We start from the raw sequence: 16520 nt of genomic DNA, 5'->3' as shown, positions 1-16520 counted from the left end.
AGACATTTTCAAGATGGTCGTAGCCAATATTATGCAGCTGAAATGTTGGGTGTTAGTCGATCTTCGGTTCAAAGAGCAGTTCGGCGTTTTAGCGACACCGGTAACTTCACAAGAAGACCAGGATCAGGTCGTAGAAGGGTAACATCCGAAAGAGATGATCGATTTCTGGTCTCATCATGTTTGAGCAATCGGCATCTAACTTCAGTTGAACTGGCAAATCGTCTGAGCGAAGTGAGAGATGTGGATGTAAGCAGATGGACAAATCGTCGACGACCTGTAGAAGGTAATTTATTATCCAGAAGGCCAGCCCTATCTCCAATACTATCCATAGAACATCGCAGAGCTGGCCTTGCTTTTGCAAGAGAATATGAAAACTGGAGTGATGCAGATTGGAGCAATGTATTCTTCTCAGATAAGTCCAGATTTTGTCTAAGGTCACCAGACGGCCGAAAAAAGGTTTGGAGAAGACACGGAGAGCGATATTTTCAATGTAATATTGCGAAAAGAATAAGTTATCGGGGGGGCTCCGTTATGGTTTGGGCTGGTATCAGTTCAGAAGCCCATACTGATTTAGTTATTGTAGATAGAGATTCTATGACTGCTGCAAGATACATAACAAGTATTTTAGATCAGCATATGGTACCTTTTGCTCCTTTCAATGGAGCTTATTTTATTTTTATGGACAACGCGCGTCCTCACCGTGCTAGAATCGTCAACCAATATATAGAGGAGGTGGGAATTGTCCGTATGAACTGGCCAGCTTGCAGTCCCGATCTCAATCCTATAGAATATCTATGGGATATGATGGGAAGACGTCTTCGAGCACGAGTACCCCGTCCAAACAACTTGGCTGAACTTACAGCGGCTCTTCAAGAAATATGGGACCAATTGGATCAATTTGATATCCAGAGGTTAATTACCTCAATGCCTAGACGTGTATAGGCTGTTATAAGGGCCGGAGGGGGAAACACTAGATATTGATTTATTATCAATGTTTTTCTTAATTCCAGAAAGTTTTGAATATTCTTGTATTTTTGAGTTTTGGCGTATGTCTTTATAAATAAATGATTTTTTTGGATAATCTGTAAAAATTATTTTATTCTAACATATACTTTTACATATATACCCGATTTAAAACTAATATCTTCAAACGTTTTCTTTTTTCAGCAAATAATACCCACGGATCGATTTTTTTGCACCCGAGTGTATATTAAATATGCTTCTCCAAAAATGCAGCGACTAACGTAACCATATTTATGTGGCTTTCTTCTATTACGAAAAGCTTTTCGATAGGGTAAAGCCTGGAACACTTTAGAACATATCCCTTTGAGTCAAGACCTATACCTTTGAAGACCTATTTTTCCATTATCCGCCCTATTCACGATTCGCTTAGTTCTACAGTTGTGTGATATCGTATACATTCACAGACATTCTGTATTGCCTAGTTTACAGTGACTTCTAGCATAGAGAAACATCAACTTATAACAGCTGTTTACATGGTGGATACTGCGTTACACGTTCTATTCAAGTAAGCTCTCGTAATTCCATAATTGTATCCAAAATTATTGGTCATAATGTAAATTTTATTTGGAATACAAGTATTATATTATTAGATGCATATAAAAATTTTCGTCAAATATTTCTTGTATTGACTATAACAAGTCCCTAAAATGTGGTGTCTCCAATTGTATAAAATGATTTTTTTTATATTATATTCAATTTTTTCAGTAAATTATGTCTAGGGGGGAATTTGTAACGGAAAAAACTTCTTGAATAGCTACAAGGTCTTTCTGATATAGAAGGCCTTGAAAGGGATTGTAGCGATGATCATATGGAGAATATACTTAACCAGACGAGTTTTAATATGTCATCGAGGAAATATTGTGGTTAACTGAAGTAAGGCCTCTTGAAGTTTCCAGAATGTTGGCTGCAAGAGCAAGTCCAGATAGACTTGCACCAAATGTAAGGGGCATTTGGGCCTTCAAAAATATCACTGTTTTGTGAATTTCCATGAAAAATAAATACTTACATTTATTTGTCATTGTCTACAATTGTAGATAATTTTTTTATATACTAGGGAGGCAAATTTTGAAAAAATAATTCCAAGGTGTTAAGTATCATATTTTACAAAATATATTGCCCAAAAAATTATTTTTATCTGTGGAAACAAAAACTTGTGCGTCGAAGGGATATTAAGAATTAAAGGGATTGATGGTAAAGATCTATGTATCATAGAAAACTGATATTCGAAGCAATCATATGAGCCGATGAGAGATTAACCAACGAATGTTACATTCAACGAGGCAACAGATAGGGATGCGCTCTATCCTTGATGTTATTCAATATCTATTCGGATATAATTTTCAAACAGGCTTTGCAAGATAAGGATTTTGGGAGTGAAAATCAGTGGTGAACTGATTATCTTAGATACGATGAAGACACTGTTATCATATGCAATAATCTGCAGGGCATTCAAGAGTTTTTGCACTGTGGAAACTTTATGATTTCAGTCGCCAAACTCACGACAATGGTTCCCTACTGATAGATCAAGAAAACATTGAGAGACTTACTCACTTTAAATATTTAATTTGCTTCATTACAGACCAACTATACTTAAGAAACGAGATAAAGTGTAGAATTAAAGCAGCTTGAATAGGCTTAGGCTTGAACCTAAAGTTACGTCAAATAATGATTAAGTTCTATATTTAGTCAGTGCTGTTACATAGCACCGAAATCTGAACTCCTGAAGGCTAATGCAATCGTAGAGGTGTTGTAAGGTGTGATTGTATAGAAGAATGCCACGAATATCCTGGACAGCGATGTAGATCAACAAAGCTGTGTTAAATGGAGTAAATGCAGCTTGTGAGTTATTAAAAACTAATATAATAAGAAAGATTTTATACCTAGGACATGTTCTTCGAGAAGAGGTGGTACAAAATTCTTCAGATAAAAGGTAAAATCAAGGGCCGCAGAGGAAATCAATTCGAAAGATGTCATGACTTAAGAACACTCGTGATTGGATAGGAATACGCAGTGTCGAACAACCATTTCGATTAGCTGAAGTCCGTGAACAATTCGCCAATGTAACTGCCAATATTAGGGGAACCTAATAAGACACCGAAAGAAGAAGATACCTACCTCATGATTTTATTTTTAATTTTTGTTAAGAATATGATTTTATTTTGAATAAAATGTTTTATTTTAATTACGTTTCCGTTTCTAATTGTAATGCCAAATTATAAATAAATTTTATGAGTTTAATATTAAAAAAAAATTAAATAGAAGAATGCAAGGGAAGAATAATAAGGAACGAAGACTAAAATGTATGTAATAATGGGACCAAGAAATAAAAACGAAAAAAATTGTAAGAGTAGCTGTAAAAGTTTATTATTATGAGTTATAAATCTCTTGTTTTATTTCTTATTACCGCAAATGCCATTAAAACAACAAAATTATTTTACCGACTTTTCGGTACTTTTCGCAACATAAATGTTATTTTTATGTAAAATTGGTAACTTTGATGTTACGTAACGTTGAGGTAGGTATGGGGGGGGGGCGGTCAAAAATCTTCAAAAATTGCGTTACGTAATACTTGAACGCTCCCTATTCAGTTTTATGTCCTAAATTGGTATTTTTAATAAGTCACAGTTTTTCTAGTGACACTATGAATACTATGTATATGCTTTGTTTGTATGTAACTTTATTTAACAACAAGTAGGTACATATAAATTGGAAGATGCTGCTTTGAAGTAACAAATGAGTATAAGACAAAAACAATAACAGATATATTCAAGTTTACAAAATATTTACATAACTAATATGATACAATAAATGAACAAGGTATTGATTAACATTTACCTATTTAAATATCTACCAATAATGATAAATATTATTAAGTATCCTAATTATTTGCAGAGGTGATTATTTAAATAAATCACTTTCGATTGTAGCGACAAAATTAGAAATAAAGTGTTGTTTACAAATCAGATCATAATCTAAAATTATGATAGTAAAAAATAAATGTAAAACTCTGAATAGAAAAATAAATAATACGACTACAATTGTATATATTATTGTATAGTACGCCAAAATACATAAAGGCTGGATAGAATAAGTCTGATGTAAATTTTTAAATGTAGCCCATAAGACAGTTCAAATTCATTTGATTTGGTCATTTCCAGTATATCATTCATCCAAGTCCTAACTGTGCTCCATTACATTATCTAATGTGTAAGCCTTTGTTAACTAATGTACTATCTCACTTAACGAATTATAATTAATACATTATTTAAAATTGAATATTACTACAAATGCATTTATCTAACTAAAAGTCTCAATGTGCTGTTCAGTCTGGAATGTTTGTCTAAAATACAAGGTATTATTTTTTCCTACAGTTAAATACCATTTTCGTAAATTAGCAATCGAAAACCTACATTATTATTCAGATACACTCATCTACTGATTTTAAATATAGAGACAAATTTGAAAATCTCGATTTGGGAATGCCTCTGATATCCGTTATACACTGATGGGATGGAATGGAAACTCCATGTAATTGTAAACTTTTGCAGTTATGCGGATGACACTTCTGTGATCTGGAACTACACATTAGTAAGGTGAACATACAAAATATTTTCTTAAAGCTGAATTCTCAATCCAGAGAACAAAACGATTGCATTTTTAGACGTTTTAGTCGAAAGAAAACCCAACGGTAAGCTTAAGAGTAGATTTTTATTGCCATAGCTTCACTGGTAAATAGGAGGAATATTACACATGCATTTTTTGGCTATCTACTATTGGCGGCGGTATAACTAAATCTTCAGCCAAACCAACCAAATCAGACCAACAAGGCGAACCAAATAGCAAAGTTTTCTTACCTTCCTTAAATGCCTCACACACATCGCACAAAAATGTGCGATGTGTGTGAAAGAACAAAATTAATCATTACCTTTTTTGTCCTACAATCTGACTTAACTTTATTTTCGAATAATGTACAGAATTTAGTAAATCTACACAGCATTATATATATATATATATATATATATATATATATATATACATATATATATATATATAATATATATATATATATATATAATATATATATATATATATATATATATATATATATATATATATATATATATATATATATATATATATATATATGGCTTACGGATTATGAGGTACTCTATACATAAAAATTATGAGGCTTAGTAAAATAAAGTAAGAAGATTAACAAATGCAATATATTGGAAATGATTCAAAAACAAGTGGGATATTTATCAGTCTAAAACAATAATTACAAATATTACGGTCAACTTCTTATCCATGCTAGAGATGGATAATCTTTGCTAAATCCTCATTATTCGAGGTGTGTCCCAAAAGTATTCGATCTTCGTTCATAATTTCACGCCAATTTACGTTCCAGCGGTCTCTGTTGTATATGAACGTAATCAATAACTTATAAAGGAAAAATTCTCAGTGGTTAGCTATATACACTCCTGGTCAAAAAATCCGGACACTTGCATTTTGTATGCTTTTTTAATGCTTTACTTGCGTTTAATGTTAATGTCAGTGAATAGTGGTTTTAATGGGGAGAAAGTAAACAATAATAAAAAACGTTCATTCATAACAATAAAACGGTTCTTTTAATGTTGTTTTTTTTTAATCAATAACTATTCACGAACTTGACTTATATGTCAGTTACCAACGGGTAGTATCTAGTACACTCAATAGAATCCCTTTGTTTACATTGCCCTTTTTGTGTTCTTCGCATTTTGTAATCACTGAAAATTAGGAAAAAATATGAGCAACGAATTTGGCTTTAAACTCGAAAAAATAGTGCAGAAATTATATAATGAAAAATCCTTTAGAACTGTCAGCAAAACATAGGCAAAGGAATGGTTCAACCGGTTTAACAATGGTAGCACATTGTTGACAGGTATATGCCTTCTGGTCTAACTACCAGCACAACACTGGAAAATATTAACCTCATAAAACTTGCGATTGAAAAATATTGTCGTTTGAGAATTGTTGTCTTCGAGAAAACTTGTGTTTTGAATTTTAACTAACAAATTCAGATTATCTCACGTTTGTGACACATTCATTCCAAAATTCCTGACTTCATAATAAAACATTCCATTCGATGTTTTTTCTAGTTATGAAGGAATTGTGCACCATGAATACGTTTCCTAGAGATCAGAAAAAGAATTTAATGCGTTATCAACTTCATCTTACCTCGTGTAACGCTTTTTGGCAATCTCCGTCCAGTGGTGACAGCACCCTCAGACTTATTAGTGTTTTCACAACTAAAAATGCGGCTTAATGGAGAAGCGACTGGTTTAGAAAAGAACCAAAGTAATATCGGTTGATTTGTTGCCGAAAACAGTCAAAATGTAATTCTGAATCATAAGTAAATCAGTGATGTACAATTTTGATACTAACATTTATCTGAAAGATATGGCAATGTGGTTATGTAGCAGTCCCGGTCTTCTAGTGCAGTTTTTGTAGAGATCAATGAAAGAGACCCAATCTCTCTCTGTACCAATCACCCATCGACCACGTATTCGCCAGTGAATTCCAATTAACTAGCGTGATCTAGATCCACTTTGGATTTCATACTCTTGACGTTTGAAAAATTTTTTGCTAAGGTGTGGCTCGAAGTAAGTATTCAACTATACCAACACCACCATAAACGCAACTTGCAAAAAACTTACTTCAAATAATAATATAAATTAACATTCCTGTCCATTATAATACCCATTTTTAACCTATTTCATTTAAACAGCAAAATCTTATTGGGCTACATGAAAATATAAAGATTTTATTTTTTAAGCATACTCGCTTGATCCACACAATCTCTAAAAACTACTGTTTGTCTTTAATACTCGATGAGATTGAATACGCTTAAAAAACAAAACCTGCTAAAACATAATAACTACATGGAGTATTGCTTAAAATGGAAAATAGAATTAACAGGTAACTCAGAAATGAACTAAATAAACTGATATGTACACGCACATTAAAATTCTTGATGACATAAACGAATATATTGTTTGACACTACAAGATATTAAAGAAACGGAAAGCATTACATTCCTTATAACTTTCATAAGTATAAATATCATCCTCAAAACATGATCTCGGCACATTTGATTTATTGTTTTTCTGTCAGAATTAACGTTCCTTCCGATAATGAAAAATGCCCGGCATTGCAATTACTAAAACAAGGCAGTAACATGAATGCTTTTATGAAAAGGGCCCAAGATAATTAACAGGAAATACAGCACTGTTTTTAATTTCCATAGAATATATTAATCAACTTTTCACTTTGACACATTTCGCTGAAACATCAGCTTCTTCAGAAGAATGATAATTTTAAATTAGCTTTTTTTGTGAACAAAAAATCTGTATTATACACACACACACACACACACACACACACACATATATATATATATATATATATATATATATATATATATATATATATATATATATATATATATAGATATAGATATAGATATATATATAGATATATATATATATATATATATATATATATATATATACATATATATATATATATATATATATATATATATATATATATATATATATATAATGGAATTCTTACCTCTCAGATACCACCTCTAACGCAACTAAGGCTATCTGGACGTGCCGTAGGTTTTGTGTAAAAATGGGGGATCCCAAAGATAAAATGATCTATTGGTTATATACACGGTAATTTTTTGGGAGTTCTAATTAGACGTTTTAGAGAAACTTGACATAATTAATATATGAAAATCTAGGATATAGGATTTTTGGATATGCCCAGTTGTTGTAAAATATTAAGGCTACCACTTTCGGTTATACCGGAGGTTGGCTAAAATTTCCTTATTTTAAATATAATGCCCTATTTATTATTACGGATTTCTCAATATAAGATTATGCTACTTTATACCGAGTGCCTTACAAGATATGACCAATTTTATTTTAAAAGTGTCCGACTTTTTCAATGGATATTACTTTCGTGATCTCAAGTGTGAGGGAGTCTCGAGTGTTCGTCTAAACAGTTCCATTTTAAACGAATCTTATTTATTAAAAATTCAATTTTAAGCAAGATAGAGCCTTATTCAACCTAGCATGCTTTTAGAAAGCTTCATATCTACAGTAATTCGTTACTCGAATTCGAAAAAATGGATAACTACTATGCAGATAATTTTACTTTAAACCAAAAAAGTCGTTTATATCAACTGTGAATATAGTAGGTACTAAATTAGCATTTACTGGACATTGTATAACTTGTTGAAGTTAGTTTTATTGCGAATAAATTGCAGAAGGTTATACAATTGCGGTAAAACATCTTGACAACGTAAAAAATGTAGATATCCGCTTTTTGAGTAAGAATAACGAACTTTTACTCTCTAAACTGGAATGATGAGTCTAAAGATGTTCTGACATGAGATACAATCCTACAAAAAAATTTATCAGTTATTCCGCACCTCAGAAACGAATGTGTGATGATGAATTACTGTTATGAAAGTTGTTTTAATTTTTTTATAAAAATATATATTTAAAACTTAAAAGTGGTCATGTTGAAAGGATGATTCAAGATATAAATTTTGTGGTCTTATTCTAAAAATCAGAAAAATTAAGTTACAGTTACAACAATGTCTCATCTTTACACAAAATTAACTCCTTCGCTGCGTGTGAGACCTATCAGAATAATCAACAGACACGCATAATGTGTGGCTGGTGAAAATCGGTGTCAAATGTATTTGCGGTTTCATCAATTGAAAATTAAAACTAGTATATTGATAATTTCATTTTTTGACACGCAGCGAACTTGTTAAGAGCATTGCGGCTAGTAAAATAAAAAATCTTAAGCTTAGATTTCGAAACACGTTATTTTAAGGTTAATTATCAAATACAAACCCCATAACATGGTAAAATACCTTAATATTCACAACATCAACATTTGTTTTATATTCTTAAATCTAAATTGTGTAAAGTCTTCAGATGCTCAGTACAATATGAATCCCAGGAACATTGAAAAATCAAGAATTCTTCGATGTCTCTATATATTTAACAATTTAGAATCACAGATAGTAATAAAGCTTTTTACAGCAAGATATTTTATACATAAAACTGAATTTAAAAAAATATTTCAAAGAATTCTAGTTCCTTTATTAAATATTTTCAGTAAAACGACGAATAAACTACAAAATCTTCTAATAACTTAAAAAAAATTGATATAAACGACTTTTACAAATAAATTGGAATTAATTATTTATTGTCCATTTTTTATGTTGTCTTTACCAATGTGTCAAAATTATAATATAAAACATGCGTACGAAAACTTGTTCTTAATATGTCAAAAGGCATATAAGCTTCTTCAAAATACTATCGCATCCAAAATTGTTACAAAAATTGTCATTTTTGGTTAACTTCCATTCAATTCATTTATAAAAATTCATTTTTTCAATTTTTTTTATAAAGTATCACAAGCAAACAATATCAAATAACGATTTTAGTTATTGGTAAAACGAATTCGGTGGTAATTTGAATATCAAAGAGTTGAACATTTGGATAACTCTGCGCGAATATACGAATTTAGTTAATATAGCAAACGCCTTGTATGCGTATATGCTTAGTGTGCTAAGCTCTACCGTCTTCCGAATCTAAAGCTGGCCCTATATTCTTTAGATTGCTGAGCTAGATTAGTACTGAGTGTCGTCTCTTACGATGTATACAGCGTGATGAGCTGGACTTGTCTAGAGCAAAAAACAGCTCCTGTTTCCCGTCTTTAACAGCGTGTTGAGTTGAGTGTTATCACATCCCTTTCAAGAACAGTTATGTTCATCCCCACTCCTGTGACCTACCGAACATGGTAAAGCCCTAGGTACGTTACATACCATATATATATGTTGTAAATAGACAGTTTAGAACAAAGATCGAGGCATTTTTGGCAACAAAGGTAATGAACGTTGCTTTTTTAGATGTTAACTGATCTCATTCCACTCAAAACCTACGTTAATAAGTAGAAAGGTAGCTAGCTACATTTTGATCTTTGACCTCCGCGGCTTGAACCGTACTTTATTCCGCTTCGCGTATATCTCTCATAGTTATAAGGTTTTAGGCGTTCGGCGCATAACAGCGCAAGCACTTTAACTCTGCTTTATGGCATTAAAAAATATATTTAGACATAATACATACAATTCTTCGTCTTGGATTGTACAATAAAACTATGTAACTTGCTCTGCTATAATCTTTAAGTTTTAGTAGCTAACAAACCTTATAAACAAATGATATGCCCTTTTAATACAAAAATATCCGTTTTAATTGTTATAAATAATATTTCGATTATAATTAAGGTTTAGTTTTAAAGCTAATTGAACAAAGGTACTGAACATTTACTTTTTTTAAATATTCACTGATGTCATTCTACTCAAAATCTACGTTTAAAAATTTTGCACATTTAAATAGTATATTATTGCTGGCAAATTCCAAATTTTGTTTTGCAAAAATCGAGATATGTTCAAAATGTTCTAGTTTTCACGAAATCGGAGAGGCCAAAAAAACATTATTTGTGTTAGTTTAATTCTTAAGTATTTTTATTATAATATTTACTTACTTCATGAGTATTTCAGGATATATTTTTGAAAATATATAATTCAACCAACTACAAATTGACACAACCATTTAAAGGTATGTAGTTTTATAAGATTATTTATAGATACATTATGTAAGCTGTTTATTACATACACGAAAAAGTGATATGTACATTTTAGAAAATAAATATCTTTGCCAGTATAGTGACTTCACCAAACTAAAAAGACGATGAGATCACAATTTTGTCAACTGAGCCACTGGAGACTAAACGTCAGAAATAACGGTTGCGACTCAAATGTCAATACAAAAAATAATACTTAACATTTATATTATTAGTGTAAAAGATTTCAACCAGCAAAGTTTAAACTTGTAGATATATAAAAAATAGTAAATATAGATAATATCGTCGACAACATTCAAGTAGCGTTATTTCTGATAACATTTTAACAACTTGTACTATGCTGCAGTGCCAAACAACATAAAAACATAAAAGACAAATCTAAGTCAAGCTCTTCTTTGTGATTGATAATATTATTGACAGATCAAAGCTAATCTTTTTTGCTTTCAGCTTTACTTAAAGTTATAGCTAACTCAAGATCGGCCTGCTCCTGTAAATGTCTTTTTCGCCGGTCCTCTTCTAATTTCAAACTTTCACTAGCAGCCCAGGCTAACTGTTGGTCCTCACTAAACGATTCTGTCGTGATGGGCGCAGAAGCTCTACCACTAGAACTAACAAAGGGGTCACTACTTGGTAAAGGTACAGACTGTCGACCGTCCAAACCAAACGGGTCAAATTTTTCTTTTCCTTCGGGTTTCTTGTCAGGAGCTGGCTGGTCGTCATCAAACGTAATGTTAAAGGGATCCTCGTACCGATAATTTCTGAATGGATCATCGGTAAATTCAAGGACATTAGAAGACTGTGCTTGGACCTTTGCAATCGGCTTATTAGTGAACTGAGGAGGATATATGAAGATTATTAAGGCTGAAATTGTTAGTTAAGTAAATGTTAGTGGGACCACCCGGTAAACTGCACCTGTAATCTTTAGTTAATACTTGCTACTACACTCACTGCTTCATGCAGGCGCGGTGTCAAAAGGGATGCAAACTTAAAAATTGGTGAACAGCTAAAAACTAGGGATCTATTTTTTTTTTAAATAAAAAATAATTATTAAGGATTAAAATGAATAAATTTTAAATAGTAAAAAAAAATACTAATAACTATCATAATGATAACAGAATAGCGAATAGCTCTAGACCATTACTAATTTTTTTTAAATAATTTAAAATTCAGTAGTCAGTAAATTTTAGATATATCATTTGAATTAAATAAACATATAAAGCATTCGTTAAAAATTCTTCGTGTAGTATCATATCTTCATTTAACCTCGGTAATGATTATGGTCCACATAAGTTTGTTTGTAGCGGGTTTAAACTGTTCTAAGTTCCTTTCAATTTACTTTACCTTACAACCCCTTACTTCTAATATGAACATCCTATGACTTCTAGAGCTTTCCGCATTTCAGTCTTGATTTTTCCAATTGTGGAAGTCTTTGTTATCTCCCATCTCCATTACATGTTCATATCAGTATAGCTACCTATTTACTTTTTCTTTGAAATTTTTATGACGCCTTATGTATCGTTTCTAATTCTCTGCATTCTTGAAATTTGGCCTAATCGTCTGTGGTGGTCGAATTCGTGGGCTTCAACTTTCTATTTTAATCTCTTTAACATAGTTCAATATTCTGCACCGTAGGTTGCGATTAGTTCTACTATTTCTTAGTATACACGAAGTTTTGTGTGCATTCTTACTTTATTGGTTAAAAGCAATGAACTTTATTGGTTAAGTTAAGTATTTATACATATCGTTTACCCAGCGCATTTTTACTTTTAGATCTACATGCCTAGCAGTGACATTCATTATTAAGTTTTCGAAGTAGTTACTGAGCTTTTTATTTATCGTCTTTTCCTTTAGTCCTTTCCAATTTCAATACCATGTTTCTACACTATTTTTAACTAGTGTTTAATGGAATTTGTAGATAAATTTTAAAAGTGCAGGGGACAAGCTACAGCTCTGTTAAGGCCTTTGTCAACTTTAAACTTGAAAAATTCTTGTTGCTTTTACACAAAACTTCGTTTTCTTGTAAAGGTTAGATATATATTTCCCTTGTATACGTTGGATCTATATTTGATTTCTGGGCTACCTAAAATATCTTCTTTCATGGAACACTATCAAGTCTATCTATCTTATTTTCAATATCTACAAATACAAAGTGGGTATTTCTATGTCTTCCTGAAAGGTTTTCTATTACTTGTCTTAAGACAAATATACGGTACAAGCATTCTACTTTGCTCATATATCTTCTATTTGTTGTTTTGTTTTTTGATTATTTGGCTATATAACCTCGCTATAGAGGTTACGTTAGATTCAATATAGATGGGCGTTTAACCACCCTTCAACTCGACCTAGTGTGCCTCATCTTTAAGTTAAAGTTGTGCCTTCAGCCCAGCTTTTTTCACTCAAATGTATTGAGTCTTATCCCGTCCAACCCTGGACAGTTAGACAGAACGTGTTCCGCCGCCCCGTCATCAGCCTGACAGAATCTGCAATTCGCATTTTCTGCCAGTCAGAGTCAGATTTTGTTAATGTGCCCATTGATATAGTTTCATTTTTGGTAGATTTTTGGATCTCTTCTTCGAAGGTTCAGGTATAAAAACCTTCAAATGTTTAAGATTTATTTGTTCGTACCAGTTGTGATGTTTCATCCGTTCCACCTAATCGGATATCATTCTTTTGATGGTGCTTCTTGCTGTCCCAACTAAAGGTCCCGGTCCTAATGTTTCTTTTGCACCTCTCTGGCAAGTAGGTCAGTTTTTTCGTTCCCTTGAATATCAGTACGTTCAGGTACCCATAGTACCTGAACTATAGTAACTTATGTTACGTTTTATAATCCGAATAAGATTTTGTACAGTTCCAAACTAACTTTGAGTCAATCCGATTCGATTTCAGTGATATAGAGTTAATAACAGTAATACATGTTTAGTTTACACAGCCTTTAGTTCCTCTATGTTTATTGAGCTATATGCTTTTTACACGTCTAAACAATTATAATCGTTTCGATTGCGAAAAACAACTTTCAGCTGCTACTATCATCCATATTTTCTCTGTCATTTCCTCTATAGATTTTCAGGTTTGATGATTATTAGTGTGATGGACTATTGAGATTCTTTTAAGGCGCACATTTCAAAGCTTCAATAACGAATGCTATCGATTCACTACTAACCACCAAATAGTATGAGAATATTGCATAGTGATATTAAAAAATTACTTTATTTACGATCAAAAACTTTAAAATTTGTTGACATAATTATCTCGTAATAAAACTATTTTTAATCAAATATGGTGCAAGTTATAACATAAAATAAAGGCAGCGGGTGTAAAAAATATGAATATTGTTATAATAAGCATACCATAGAACGATTGGGAAGCCAGGATATTATTCGGTTAAAAAAAGGATCGTCCAATGAAGGGAAAGGGAGATGCATGTAATCTAGAAGAAAACTACGGTGCGCACACTACAAAAATGGATACATATAATTATTATAAATGGTTTTAAATTACGCAAGTAATACCGTGATCTTGCATGCACTAACGTTTTATCTGACATAACAAAGGTTCAATTATGAAAAATACAGGATGTTTCAAGTAGATCACACATTAGACATCTATGAAAATAAAAAGGTTCTGAAACTGCTTTCTTGTGACATGTCTAATTTAAATATTATGTCTATATGGCATTAATCCACAATTTAATAGTAATTTAAATCACATTTTTAATTAACTAAAGTGTAACGTTTCGATTTCCACTCCGGAAATCGTTATCAAAAAGGATTATTTTAAAAAATTTTGGGAAATATAATATAATGGTATAACCAACGAGTTGTTGATAGGTTTTATCTTTCAAAATTGACATACTTCGCGTCGATATTGTAGTCCCTAGTACGCTTATGTTTGAAGAAATTTTTGAGGGTGGTGTTTTTACTGTCGGAATATCAAATTCTGAGTGATTTGCGTGTTTTTTGTGTTATATATTTGTGTAGTATGTATTGTAGTCGTGGTTATGTAACGTAGGTTGTGTAACATGGATTATTATGCAACACACAATACACAATCATATAATCCATGTTACACAACCACGACTAAGATACATACTAAAAAAACATATACCACAAAAACAAGCAAAACAGTCACAATTTGATATTCCGACGGTAAAAATACCACCCTCAAAAATTTCTTCAACCATAAGCATGCTGTGGACTATAATATCGATGCCAAGTATGTCAATTTTGAAAGACAACCTATCAACAACTCGTTGGTGATACCATTATATTTCCCAGAATTTTTCCAGAGTGGAAACCGAAATATTAAACTTTCTTCATTTAAAAATGTAATTTTAATTACAATCAATTGTGGCTTAATCCCATATAAAGATAATACTTAAATCTCTGAAAATAATCAAATGTAAAATCGGAAAATTTGCACATTTGCACAACTGCATCATAAGGCCACAGAATAAATAACAATCAGAATGCCCACTCTCAGATGCCGCATTTGAAGTGTGTCAGCACGCGATCGCCATATTTTAAACGGAAACATAGACTCGAATTGAGAAATTTGTGACAAGTTACGACAGAACTGTAATTTAAATTTTTAGAGATTAATAATTTAGTAAATTTGAAATAATTTAATCTATTCTTCAACTAAAAGTACGAATAAAATAGTGCATATTATGTCTATGGTTGCCGTAAATAAACTAAACCGTGTTAATTTTTCTATGCACAACAGATAAAATTTCACTGAACAGCACTGGTTCCGTTTAAAACATGGCTGATTCCGTCTGCGCGAACGAGATGCACGTAGTTATCTTGACAAACAGAGTGGGCATTCTGATTGTTTATTATTCTGTGATAAGGTATCATATTTTTTGAGTTATCCATAGTATTTCAAAAATTCTGACAGTTAGATAGTGTTTTGAACATGGATAACGAACCTATTGACAAACACAATATTTTGAAAATTTTTACACGCAAAGGGTAAGTAATGTTTTTTAAAAATGTACATTGGAATCCAACTTCTAAGTACAGAGTGTTTACAAATGGTAAGCCATTTTTTCAAGTTTCAAACTACAGTAAGTAATAATTTTAAATGAGATGTATTTTATTACTTCACCAAAATAAGAAATTAACTGTCTTTCGATTGGTACTAACGTTTTCTATACCAAAAATTATTATTTTTGAAGTTAATTGTCGTTTAAAGTTAATTAGTAATTTAAGTTAGTAACTCAACCAAAAGTTGCCATAAAAAATATAAAAATTGCTAACTTTCAAACTTTTATTGCTGTTAGTAGTGTAATTTTGATTGTAATTTATTGTTATTTGCTTGATTATAGAAACCTAAATATAAACCAGATTCACGCTCCGACAAGTCAGATTAAGAAATCAAAGAGTTTTGTAAGAAAATAGATTAAATAATGCTATTGACAGAGAGAGGTGCTCATTGGAGACTTCAATGCTAAAATTGAGAGTGACGCTTAAGACAGGTCTCTACAAGAAACGGCAGGGGATATAGACTCGTACAATTTTGTGTAGAGAATAACCTTTTTTAAATAAAGTCCCAGACGGTTAAATACAAGGAAGTCACATGTAGATAGAGAAGGAAGAAAAAAATCAGGAATCAAATTGATTTTATTCTACTCGATCTGAAATTTAATATAAACTATTTAAAGTCGATAAAAACCTACCCTGGTGTAGAAATTTATAGCTACGACAATCCAGTTACAATAAACTAGGTTTCTGAAAGTCGAAATGGAAAAAAAGGAAAATAAGACATTTCACAACTGAAAAGTC

The 16520-nt window shown here is 31.6% G+C and overlaps 1 protein-coding gene across 6 annotated transcripts in view; it reads right to left on the bottom strand.

Annotated features, from left to right (window-relative positions):
* Positions 1-7579: 7579 nt before the first annotated feature.
* Positions 7580-16520, bottom strand: part of Eps-15 (Epidermal growth factor receptor pathway substrate clone 15) — a 69376-nt gene continuing 60435 nt past the window's right edge. For 4 of the 6 annotated variants that reach the window (XM_072534929.1, XM_072534932.1, XM_072534931.1 and 1 more), the window contains one exon: positions 7580-11569. In XM_072534929.1, coding sequence (XP_072391030.1) covers positions 11165-11569 — 405 coding nt within the window. In that variant the 3' untranslated portion in view covers positions 7580-11164. Of the gene's footprint in view, positions 11599-14054; positions 14190-16520 lie in introns of those variants that run through there. The other 2 variants (XM_072534934.1, XM_072534933.1) reach the window with 2 other exon arrangements.

The sequence above is a fragment of the Diabrotica undecimpunctata genome, chromosome 6 (genome assembly GCF_040954645.1).
Source record: "Diabrotica undecimpunctata isolate CICGRU chromosome 6, icDiaUnde3, whole genome shotgun sequence".
NCBI lineage: Eukaryota > Metazoa > Arthropoda > Insecta > Coleoptera > Chrysomelidae > Diabrotica > Diabrotica undecimpunctata.
The sequence above is the reverse complement of the archived record's forward strand: the minus strand, read 5'-3'. Positions and strand labels throughout refer to the sequence as shown.